Raw genomic sequence first — 12,402 nt, forward strand, 5'->3', positions numbered from 1 at the left:
TGTGCTAAGAGCCCTTGATTAATGGACCCAAATAAAACATTTTTGCAGGAAACTGGATCAGCTTATGTGCAAGGTTGTAGGTTTACAACCTTGGAGATCTTAGATGGGGAAGGAAGGGTATCACACTCTCTGCAGATGGGCATGTTGTGTCTTCATATACAGGAGCAGCCAGACTGACCCACATGGCGTCTGTCATTCTGTCTCTGATCCCAGTGTCAAAGGATGAATCGGGAGAGCAGAGAACTCGGTCTCAAAGGGTCATTATCCTTCAGGAGAGTCCTAGGTACCCCTGAAATAACCAGATGGTTTGTACTTTTTCTGAAACCTCTGTGAACCTCTTTGTATTTCCCAACTGTACTGGTCTCTTGAAATAATAATTCCATGTATCATTATCTGTTTCATAAAGTGCCATCATAGACTCTCACCATCCGAAATGCTATCTATAAGTTTTTATCATTCACTGTCAGATGTAATACTGAGGCATTACTGGTGTTCATTCATTTGATAAATGTGTATCAGTTGACTGATACAATGTTCCTGGGACCAAAGCAAGACCCCAGCACCTCACAGGGTGGACCGTAGGGAGACAGACCCCTATGTGGGTTTCCCAGGGGTGCCATTCAAAGTACCACAGACTGGGTGGTGGTACAACCAAAAAACAACCAAAAAACAATTCTCTTGCAGTTCTGGAGACCAGAGAGTGTTGACAGGGCCATGATCACTCTAAGGGAGGCTCCTTCCTGCCTCCTCCAACTCTGAGGGCCTCGGCATCCTCAGTTTGTAGCTGCATCACCCCAGTCTCTGCCTCCACCGTCGCATGGCTTCTTCCCTGTGTGTCCTTTGCTAAGAACACTATCACTCGATTTAGGGCCCACCCTCATCCCCCTGTGATCTCCTCTCCATCCTTCCCTTCTGTACCTCTGCAGAGATGCTGTTTCCAAATAACGTCACATCCTGAGACTCCAGGGGGACATGAATTTGGGGGGACACCCTTCAACCCACTACAGCCCCCCAAAGTGAGCTGTGCCCAATTTCCCATCCTGAGTTTTAAGGGCTACCCCTGGCTTTTGAGGTTCTGGGATTCAATGAATCAGCCTTCTCTGTGGCTTCATAAACTTCAGGATAGCTGGCACAGTGGTAAAGGATCCACCTGCCGGTGCAGGAGATGCGGGTTTGATCCCTGGGTCAGGAAGATCCCCTGGAGAAGGAAATGCCAACCCACTCCAGTATTCTTGCCTGGGAAATCCCATGGACAGAGGAGCCTGGCGGGCTATAGCTCATGGGGTCATAAAGAGTCAGACATGACTGAGCACGCAGCAGCAGCATCAAGCTTCAGGAAGACCAGTATCTGATATTTCCGTTTGTGTTTAAATGTCAGCGACTTCACCCTTCTCCCAGTTTGAGTCACCCTCTGGGGTCCTGCCAAGTCCTGTCATGTTGGTGAGATGTGGCTTCAGGAACAAGGTGCTGGATGGAAGCCCTGTGGGCCTCAGGCTTCGAATCAAGACAGTGTAATTTTTCTATGTCTTCCAAAACCACACCACTTTATCAAACCCAAATTATGTGGACCAATAACCAACAACCATGGCCCATCACCTGTTTTTATAAATAGTTTTATCAGAACCCTGCCAAGATCATTCATTCATGTATCAGCCGTGGTTGCTCCTGTGCTATGATGGCGAAGTCTAGTAGTTGTAACAGAGATCAAGTGGGCCCATAAGTCCTACCTGGGACTTAAGTCTGCTGACTCTGGTCTGAATGACCTTTGTTGCTGTTGTTCAGTTGATCAGTCATGTCGAACTCTCTGCGACCCCACGGACTGCAGCACACCAGGCTTCCTTGTTCTTCACCATCTCCCGGAGCTTGTTCAACCTCATGTCCATTGAGTCAGTGATGCCATCCAACCATCTTATCATCTGTCATCCTCTCCTCCTACCTTCAATCTTTCCTGGCATCAGGGTCTTTTCCCATGAGTCAGCTCTTCGCATCAGGTGGCCAAAGTATTGGAGCTTCATCCTCAGCATCCTTCCTTCCAGTGAATATTCAGGATTGACTTTCTTTAGGATTGACTGGTTTGATCTCCTTGCTGGCCAATGGACTCTCAAGAGTCTTCAGCAGCACAGTTCAAAATCATCAATTCTTTGGCTCTCAGCCTTCTTTATGGTCCAACTCTCAAATCCATACATGACTACTTGAAAAACCACAGCTTTGACTATTCAGACCTTTGTCTGCAAAATGATATCTCTGCTTTTTAATACACCATCTAGGTTTTCTTAGCCTTTCTTCCAAGGAGCAAGCATCTTTTAATTCCATAGCTGCAGTCACCATCTGCAGTGATTTTGGAGCCCAACAAAATAAAGTCTGTCACTGTTTCCGTTGTTTCCCCATCTTTTTGCCATGAAGTGATGGGACCAGGTGTCATGATCTTAGTTTTTTGAATGTTGAGTTTTAAGCCAACTTTTTCACTAAACGCCGTACAGTGTGATAGACAGATAGTGCATCCTGGTCAGGAGTGTGTTAGACTAACTCACATTCTGGAAGGTGCATTCTGGCCACAGTAAGCAGAGCATGGGCCCACCATCTATCTCAGCTCACTCACAACCTCTCCTTGTCTCCATAAGACTTCAACTATGGACCAAGGAACTAGTCTCAGTGAAGTCAGCCTCCTCACTTTCACACTAGTGGATTCATTTCATGGCGAGTTTGAATCACTTTCCTCCTAATGCCACTGAAGTTACCCACTTCCTGGCTTCAGATGGGAACAGAATGGTACAGAATGGGTAACTGACTGGCTTAAATGGTCAGAGAAATCCATGAATATGAGACCACAAGTTAGGCAAATTCCAATAGAATAATTCCAAAAGTGAGTTTCATCAGGAAGGAGAGAAAGTTGGAGACCCAGCAAATACAGATTGAAAATTCACAGTCTTCTTCTCCTCTCCCTCCTCTTCCTCCTCTCCCTCCTCTTCCTCCTCCCCCTCCCTCCCTCTCTCTCCCTTTTTCTCCTCTTCCTCCTCCAAAAGAGGCAAAGAGCATATGAGGCAGCAGTCATTGCATGGATCTGGGGACCTCTGGTGGTGAGAACTGAGTCAAGGTCACAGGAAATAGAAAAATGCCACAGGCACGGCCATAGTCCATCAAGTGGTTCCTGTGGTACCAAAGGCTTTGGGGGTGGGGGTGGGTGGGAAGGACCTGGGATAGTCAATAAAGATGGAATTTAGCCAGCATTCTCAGATCCAAACAAACACACACACACACACACACACACACACACACACACACACACGCACACCTTTCTGCTTCCTTTAGGCAAATTGTTTAAATCTATTATCAGTTTTTCTTTGCATTTTTTTAAAAGGCTTTTAAAAACTTACCTACTTATTATTGGAGGTGGGACTCTTGGGGCTACAGAGAAACACAGAAAGTTTCTGGCAGTATGTCCTGGGCACCATGGTGTGTGCCATGCTCTCCAGGTCTCCCCAGGAGTTGGGAGCCCAGACCCTCCACTCGTGGGGGGACATGCTCAGAGCCATGGCCAGGAGGGGACAGGGCAGAGATGGGACAGCTGTGTGCAGCCACAAAGCCATCTCCTCTGTCTGCAGTTGCTGATTGAACTGCTTCTTGAAGCTTTAAGGTAGCCAGTGTTTATTAAAAAGTAAAGAGAGGGATTTCCCTGGCAGTCCAATGATTGAGACTCCACACTTCCACTGCAGGGTGCCTGGGTTCAATCCCTGGTTAGGGAGTCAAGATCCTGCATGCCCTGCTGCATGGCCAAAAAAAAATTTTTTTTAATGTAGAGAGTTTGACTTTCAGCATTTTCCTGGAGTGAATCTCATCTGCCACTTTGTGCTGCAGTTACATGAATTTTTTGGTAGAGGATTTTTAAATGACCCATTTGAGAGATGTTTGCACCTGGCTGCAGAGGAACATATCAATACTTTTACACTTTCTCATGGGCAGAGGAACAGAAGGCACGTTTTCTTATTGCTGAAATGCCTGAGGATTTTTCTCTAGCCCAAAGGAAGTTACCATTTCTTTCCTCTGCCATCACCTTTTTTCTCGCTGGTGTTGAATCCGCTGCCAAAGGGACACTGGAATCTGGGGACATCTGTGGTGGTCATGGCTGGGGGGGGCAGGGGTGCTGTTCCACCCCTCACCTGGCCCAGGAGGTCCCACAGACCTCCTGCTCACTGGCCTGCTCACTGACACCTGCTTGCTGGCCACGGTGTCAAGAGGACACCCTCCCCAAGAGGATGCACTTATAGTGGCGTGTGGTAGCTCCCCAGATGGCAAACATCCAACAAGAGCTTTTAATTTTCTCCACAAATGGTTTAAAAATTGCATGAACCCTTGAAAATGGTCGAGCTTGATGTGATTGGAAAGGGAAACGCCATTGTCCCACACCTGCCCTTCAGGAATTCCTGCTGGGCTATTTTTCATGTTTCTATTGGGAAAAACACCTCCTGCCCCTCCCTTCTCTCTTCTTATGAAATAATTGCGAAGCCTCTCTCCCCCTGCCTCTTACTTACCTAGTCTGGCCAGGATCCTTGCATTTGAACTTGGTCATTGCCACTCGCTCACCTACCTTGTGCATTGCCTCTCCAGGCTTCGTGATGGCAGCCCTGCCCCCCCTCACTCTCTCTCCACCCTCCCCTCACTCTCTCTCCGCCTCTCTTTAGACCTGAGCATGCAGAACTCAGAAAGTGGATCGGATTCTCCAGCTTCTGTGGCTTTGTGTTCGTCGGCGGCTGCCCAGGCACCCGTGGCCCAGCCAGTGACAGCCTCCCCGCAGGTAACAGATCAGCCCGCCTATTGCTTAGGCAGCCTCGGGAAAACCAGTGCAGCCAGGGTGGACACATCCACCACGGTTTCAAAAAACATTTAAATCTGCAGAGCCTGGCATATCTATTTTTCTGAATTGACTTCTCAGCTCCACGGCTGCTGCTGTTGAAATGCAACCTCATGTTCCTCCCTCTCCCCATCTTATCTGGCTTTTTCACCGTTTGTTTTAAAAGGCCCCACCAAGGAATCAGTGGAATGATCCAAACTCAGAGCCAAAGCCCTTCTCGGACTCTGATCGACTTCATTCTCATCTGCTAGCGGTTTTCTTGTACCTTGGAAGTGAGCCTTCTACGCAGAAGTGAGAATTCTTAGGATTGGTTCATAATTGAATCTAGCATTAGAAGTGGCATATTCTTTCAAATTTGCAGAGAATTTTCACATCAAGGTTCTCCCAGCTTCTAGATTTCCGCAGTAGTTTGGAATACACCAGAAAGTAGACGTAAACATAATTCCACATGAAACTGAAGGTAATGGAACAGATCAGAAATCATAGACATGTGCAGAGGCCCACTATCTACGATTTACAAATCTGAAAATTAGGAGCAGGACAGAAAGAATTGGTACTGGCAAAAAAGAAAAATAAAACCCATAATTCAGCAAAAGCAAGTAGATAGACACTGAGACCACTTATTCAGTTTAGAACACGTAGTCGGGCATGTGTGGCATTTATTTCTTGGAAGTGTGGCCACCCCAGCGTGGGTACCTAGAGGGCGTGATCACTTGTGGCTGTGGCCTCTCTTTCCTTGCCCACCGCATCTGATGCATGGGCCCTCCACCCCCTGTTCCCCGGGGTCCCTCTCGCCAGCCCCAGTCTCAGGTGCCCCAGGTCTGGGTGGCGGCCGCCTTCACTCTGGTGACTGCAGGCAGACTGGTCCCAGCATTCTGCCATGAGCTCCATGTCCATCCCAGCCTCCAGGGCTCCTGTCCCTGCTGAAGATGGGCCCATCCCCGCAGCCCAGCATCAGTGGCTGCATCCCCCACCCCTTGGGCACCTGTCTCACCTGCAGGCTTCCTCAAGAGTGAGCACCCAGTGCCTCCCCTGTAAGGGGCTTTCTTGCTCCCTCCTTCCCATGATACATGCTTCCTACTTTCTCCTCTCAGTCCTGCGCCGTCCAGCAGAACTTCTCAGCACAGTGGAAGTGTCCTGCCGCCAGCCCCACCAGGCTCCAAGCACCAGCAGTGTAGCCAGTGCTGCAGAGCAACTGACTTTTGCAGTTCATTTAAATCAAAGTAAATGTCAATGGCCACAGAGATACACAGCTATTATCCTCTATATTGGATGCCTCAGCTTTAGAGTGTGTGCCTGTAAATCCTCAAAATTCTTATTTATCTATTTGAGGTGAAATTCACACGACACAAGATTTGCCATTTTTAAGGTGAACAATTTAGCAGTGTTTAAGACATTCACAGTGTTTTGCAACCTCCACCTTTGGCTAGTTCAAGGACATCTTCATCCTCCCAAATAGAAACCCCCTCCCCATTAGCAATGACATGCCATCCCTCACCCCCAGCCCCTGGCAACCTGGAATCTACTCTGTCCCTGTGGATCGGCCTGTTCTGGACGTTTCACGTAGATAGAATCACACACTGTGTGTCCTGTGCCTGCTTCTCTTACTGAGCATCATGTTCTTGGGGTCCATTCACATTGTGTTGAGAGTTGGGCTTCTCTCCTTTTTCTGGCTGAATGATGTTCCCCTGTGTGGATGGACACTTGGGGTTTGTCCATCCATCCTGTTGATCTCTGTGCCATCTGTGTTCTCTGTGTCTTTGGGGGTGAGTTCACAGAGGGCTAAGTGTGTTAAATTCTTAGTGCAGTGGTGTTCATGAGGCCAAGCCCTGCAGAATTATTGCACCTGGTGATGCATAGGGTCCACGAGGCCAATCACAGAACCACAGTCCACGACTTCCAAAGCCCCAGGCTCACAAAAACAAATCCCTCCTATTCCTGCCTCACCTCAGGAGTGCATTTGATCCTTCCCGCTTTCCTAGCTTTGCCCGTTCAACAAGTTCTCCAGCAAAGTGACAAAGCCATTCTGGGAAGATGGCCCAGGGGTCCAGAGAGCGGCCATGGAGCCCAGGAGAGGGTTGGCCCGAGTCTGGGTTAAAGTACTTCCAATCCTGAGATGCTGGGACTGCGACCTAGCAGTGACCACTCTGGGCTTCCTTTCTTCTTGTGTGTTAAATGGGGGCAGGTCAAGGGTGAACTGAGACACGGTGGGGTGTGACCCAGCTTGTCCAGGGGGAGGCGGTGTGGAGGGCACCCAGTTCTCAGCCCACGTCACTCTGATGACTACAGACCCCAAGGAGACAAAGCTGCTGGGGGCATGTGTGTGCCCTCCTTCTTCTTACCGCACCCCCTCTCCCCGACCACCACATACGTTTCCATTAAGCAGCAGCAGGCACGATCATGCCGGCTGTGACCTGTATTTGTTTTCAGGACTCACGTATGATGAGCCTAAATGTCCTCTCTCCTTCCCTTGTAGAGGGTGTTGGTCCAGGCAGCGGGCTCGGCTCCCAAAGGGGCCCAGATGCAGCCACTCTCCCTCCCCAGAGTCCAGCAGGTGCCACAGCAGGTAACCACAGCACAGGGGATGTGGGACATGGTTGGCATGGCATGCCTGGGAGCCCCCATCCAAATGACAGTGCTTACTTTCCTGTTTCGTCGTTTCCTTTTGTGTGACGTTTGGTTCCTTACCAGGAAGTTCTCTTTGGAAGCGTTAAAAAAAAAACAAAAAACTGTTGCTGCAGATAGTTTGCTACAAGCCAAGAAAGCTGATGATCTTTATTCATTCAGATCTTCAGCCTTTGGGGCGCAAGTGAGCCGCTAGGTAGAGCCTGGGGTGCAGCTGTAGACACGCAGGCAGATAGCAGAGGTTTCTGAATAGGAGGAACATGGAGCCTCCAGGAGAGGCAGACCCACCCACAAGCAAGTGCTGGACCCTCAGACAGAAGCCTCTTGTGCAGTTAAATGATTAGAGAACAGAGCTTGAACGTGTGGGCTCAGCAGCCAGATCACAGCCCAGATCATCAGCTCAGACAGGCAGCGTGATCTTAGCAGCAGTCAGCAATCCTTTTTTGGAAAAGGTCTCACAGTCCTTTTTGTTTGGTTGGTTGGTTTTGCAGCCAGACAGTCTCAGGCACAATCATGCAACTCTCGTGGAAGGGATAGTGTGGCCATGTACCAATAAAACTGTTTGTAAGATCAGGCGGGCCAGATTTGACCCAAGGACTGGAGTTTGCCGACTCCTGCTCTATGCAAGATGCTGAATTCAAATTCGTTCAGGCTCCTGTGCAACAGGACCTAGGAGCATAGTGTGGAGATGGCGAGACCCCAGAGGACACGCCTCTCCTTTCAAGGGGCTCTGCTCAGATTAGCAGGGTGTTTAGAGAGGTTTGTCTGATGGTGTGTGATTTGGGGTTTCCTGCAGGAGGAGTGAAGGCTCTGGGGGTGCCCAGCAGGGGCCCTGCGTCTCTGCCTCAGCTCCTCGAGGGAGGGGCGCGACCATGGCTCCGTGATTCCAGAAGCTTCCCCTGTTCCACGGGGCTGGACATGTGTCCACCATTTCTCTTTGGGCTGACCTCTGCATCTTACCCACCCCCTACAGACGAGAGGAGTTATGTGTGTGCACATGTCCCTGGGTTGTGTCCTCAGAGGTAGGAGTCATCCAGTCCTGCCGCTGTATGAAGGTCTACAGAGAGGCCACGATGAGACCTGTCCCTGATTTCCTCATCCCCAGTGAGCTTGAATCAGGCATCCACTAAGCCTCCCTCCACAGCGGAGTCCTGAAGTTCCCCACACAAAGCTCTGGGCTCCATCAGAGTGCCTGCATCCCCCAGAGGTCATCAGCTGAGGCTGTGGACTGACAGAGGAGGGAGGGGTCTTCCCACCGACCCCCACCCTCCACCCCCAGCCCCCCACCCCCACTCCAGGCCCAGCACTCCTACTGATTCTGCTCAGACCTTCACAGTCTCTCCCCAGAGGGGTGCCCAGGGCCCCTCCCCCCACCCAGCTGCTGGGGACAGCCATGAGGGCACCAGAGGGGGTGGCGCAGGGGTGATGGAGCACGTGAGCCACTTGAACCCCTGCCCTGCCGGGGGGTGGGAGTAATGGGGAGTGGGATCAGACACTCCAAGGTCCCAGTTCTGTCCACATCTCTGGTGTCTACCTTCAAGCAGGACTGGCCTCTGCCCAGTGGCCAGTAGACCCCAGGCACCATCACCACCATCAACCCCCATCCTGCTCTGCGTCTCGGCTCCCAGATGCCAGCTGGGCTCCTCTCCGCACGGAATAGGGGCCCCAACCTGCTGCAGTAATCCCTGTCTGGGCTAATCCGGAATACGTGGCCTCGATGTGACCGTCTCTCCTAGTTTTTGGAAGTGCCCGCCGGGGGTAGGACAAGCGTAATGTGGCACTAAGTGTTCACAAAAGGCCATAGGAGATATTTCCACCTGAATAATCTGGAAACCATGTAACACCAAGTGTCTGCTGTCGTTTCAGGTCCAGCCGGTGCAGCACGTGTACCCCCCCCAGGTGCAGTACGTGGAGGGCGGGGACGCCGTCTTCACCAACGGAGCCTTGTACGTGGGTGTCTTCTCCCCTCCCCAGGAATGGGTTCGCAGGGAACCCACCTGGCCACCATGCCTACTGAGCGCCCCGGTGATGGGTTTGCCCACAATCTTCTCCCTTCACCTCCTGGTGGGGTGACCCAGCTATTACACCCCCATTAGGACATCACAGCCCAGTGGAGATATCAGAAATCATAGGCCTTTGTAGTTTTACTTCAAGGAAAGGCAGTTTTAAAAAACAGAAACTCCAATCCACCCTTGAAGTCTGGAGAGCCCATCTTCAAAACCCAGAAACCATTTCCATCTCTGCTGTTTCATTCTGGCCTCTGTTAGCCTCTGGCTTATCTTGATGTTTTGAGAACTTGATCTTCTGCTTGTCAAGGACATCCAGGGCTCTGCTTTTGAACTCTGTGATGCTTGGGGCACAGTGATACGGTCCCCAGAAGCTCGCTGCTCAGCATGCATCCTTGTGCCTGCTTCTGACTCTGGTTTCACGACTCCCCTTTGGGGTCCTGGGAGGGCGCGGGGGCCTGGCTGTGGTTAGAGATGTGACTGCTGGGATCCTGAGTGTCCACAGCTCAGTGCTGACCCAGAGGAGCATGGGTGAACCCTGGGGTCCCAGCAGGCTCTGGGGGGCGCTCTGGTGGTAGTGTCCTGGTTTGACTGCACTGTGGTCAGAGATGATGTCCCCCAGGGATCAGAGGGACCTCCCTACCTCCCCAGAGGGGCCTTCCCTCAGTCACCCCTGAGGAAAAACCCCTTCTGACTGCCTTTCACTGCAGCAGGATGGACATCAATGGACATGTTTAATGATTTGATCCAGATGGTAAAGGAACATCAGACGAATTCTTGGAATCCTTTAGATATTCTTTTTATTAAGCAATTACATTAAAAAAAAAACAACTGACTTTCTGGGTTGAAAGAACTAGATTCGCAGGAAGCTGCAAAATGAGCCCAGAGTCCCTTGTACCATTCACCCGGGCTCCCCATCCCACTCCCTGCCGCCGGCGGTGACAACGTCAGTGACTGCAGGACACTGACGTTGGGTGTATTCAGCTTCACAGCCCTTACACGCACTTGTGCCCATGAGCCTGTGTGTGGGGGTGGGGGGGATCGGTGGGTGACTACATCATCTTATCCCGGGGGTAGCCCTCCTGTAACCAGGGTCGGGTGCAGTCCCGCCCCATGCCCCCAGGGGGCCCCCGCGTGCAGTTCGCGCCTGCGGTTTGTAAATGACCAGCTGTTGTGTCAGCTGGGATTCCACATGCTTTCTGAGACCCTGACTGTGAACTTGGCTGTGTTGACAGTCGGTGGCTGACTTAGCCACGCGCTCGGTGCCCTGGGCCCCGGCATTGACACGACGCCTTTTCTCTCTCCACCAGGCGGACGGCCTACGCCTACAACCCCGAGCCTCAGATGTATGCCCCCAGCAGCGCCGCGTCCTACTTTGAGGCCCCAAGCGGTGCCCAGGTGACCGTGGCAGGCTCCTCCCCGCCCGCAGTCCCCTCCCACAGCATGGTGGGCATCACCATGGATGTCGGGGGCAGCCCCATCGTCTCCAGCGCAGGAGCCTACCTTATCCACGGGGGGATGGACAGCACCAGGCACACCCTCGCCCACACGTCCCGCTCGTCGCCGGCTACGGTATGTACGTCCCGGGCTCTGGAGGGGGCAGGTTAAAGCCCCAACAGCAGCAGGATGGTGAGTAGAAGGCAGCTGAGACCACGGGCATTGGGCCCCACCAGCCTCAGACAGGTGCCCCCTCTGTGAACCTGGGGTCCTCCCTTGGTAAAGACAGAGAGTGGATAGCCAGGCAGCTGCCGGGAGCCATGTTGCATGCTGGCAGATGCTACTGGTGCTGGTGTTCCACCATGACCGGAGTCATCATCATCAGCCTCTAGGAGGTGGAGATCAGCCCTTCCCTGAGGAACTGGGCTGAACCAAAGCCGAGCTGTACGGGCACCCCTTGCCCGTGCCCCAAACCATGGCTCACATGCTTTGGAAATGTATCTGCTTTGAAAACCCTATGTCCCATACTTACTCTTATTTTTAAAATTAGCACAGAATAAAGTGAACCGCTCCGGTGCACAGAGAGACAAGTTCTGATGCACACACAGACTTGGGTGCCTGTCCCTACATCAGGATACAGCATGGTGGCATTGCCCCCAGAACTCCTTGGGTATTTCTTGGTAGTGACACCCTACTCTCACCCACGAGCCCTGTCACCCGTGGGTCTGTCCTCCATCACTTCAGTTTTGTTTTGGTTGAGGGGGATCATCCCCAAGATCCCCATTGTAGCCAGCTTCTTTCCCCAGTGTGGATCCTGGAGATCCCGTCCAGTTGTCACGTGAGTCACTGGCTCCTTCCTGTTCCTCAGTCATCTTCCTTTACCCAAAAACTCATTCATCCATTCACCAGCCGAGGGCTGCCTGGGCTGTTTGCAGTTTTTCATGATTTTGAATAAAACAGCTAGAAGTACTCACATGTGTAGACACATGTTTTACTTTCTCTGGGGTTAACCAATGCCTACGGGTGGGATTGCTTGCTCCTATGGTAAGTACATGTTTAACTTTATCTGAAACCACCCATGTTTTCCTGGGCAGAGTGAGTTCCTCCCCCAGCCAGATGTGAGCTCCTCTCATCCACCTCGTCGCCAGCATCGTTCATTTTCAGGTGTCATCAGCATCTTTTGTTTTAGCCATTTTCATCAGTGTGCGGTGGTATCTCATAGTGGTTGTAATTTGCATTTTCGTAATCACTAGTGATGGCAAGAACCCATTCATGGGCTTTGCCTTTCATATATATATTCTCTGGGGATGTGTCAGTTGAAGTTTACTGTTATTATTTTAACTATGTTGTCTGTTTTCTTACTGTTAATTTTGAGAATTGTTTGTATATTCTGGATTCAAGTCCCCTGCAAGATTTGTGATTTGCAAATATTCTTTCCCAGTCTTTAAAGTGTTTTTTCATTCTCTTACAAGTTCTATATAAATT

General features: G+C 51.1%; 1 protein-coding gene across 24 annotated transcripts in view; it reads left to right on the forward strand.

Moving 5' to 3' along the window:
• RFX2 (regulatory factor X2) overlaps window positions 1–12,402 on the forward strand; it is a 93,188-nt gene that overhangs the window by 43,183 nt on the left and 37,603 nt on the right. For 12 of the 24 annotated variants that reach the window (XR_014056522.1, XR_014056523.1, XR_014056524.1 and 9 more), the window contains 4 exons: window positions 4,680–4,792; window positions 7,326–7,415; window positions 9,341–9,420; window positions 10,791–11,052. Coding sequence is in view for 21 of the 24 variants with exons in the window: in XM_081499403.1 (XP_081355529.1) it covers window positions 4,688–4,792; window positions 7,326–7,415; window positions 9,341–9,420; window positions 10,791–11,052 (537 nt within the window). In the remaining 3 variants the exon portion in view is untranslated. Of the gene's footprint in view, window positions 1–4,679; window positions 4,793–7,325; window positions 7,425–9,340; window positions 9,421–10,790; window positions 11,053–12,402 lie in introns of all 24 variants that reach the window. The other 12 variants (XM_081499413.1, XM_081499412.1, XM_081499411.1 and 9 more) reach the window with 4 other exon arrangements.

This window comes from Giraffa tippelskirchi, chromosome 6 (genome assembly GCF_054371585.1).
Source record: "Giraffa tippelskirchi isolate mGirTip1 chromosome 6, T2T-mGirTip1v1.2.pri, whole genome shotgun sequence".
Taxonomy (NCBI): Eukaryota; Metazoa; Chordata; class Mammalia; order Artiodactyla; family Giraffidae; genus Giraffa; species Giraffa tippelskirchi.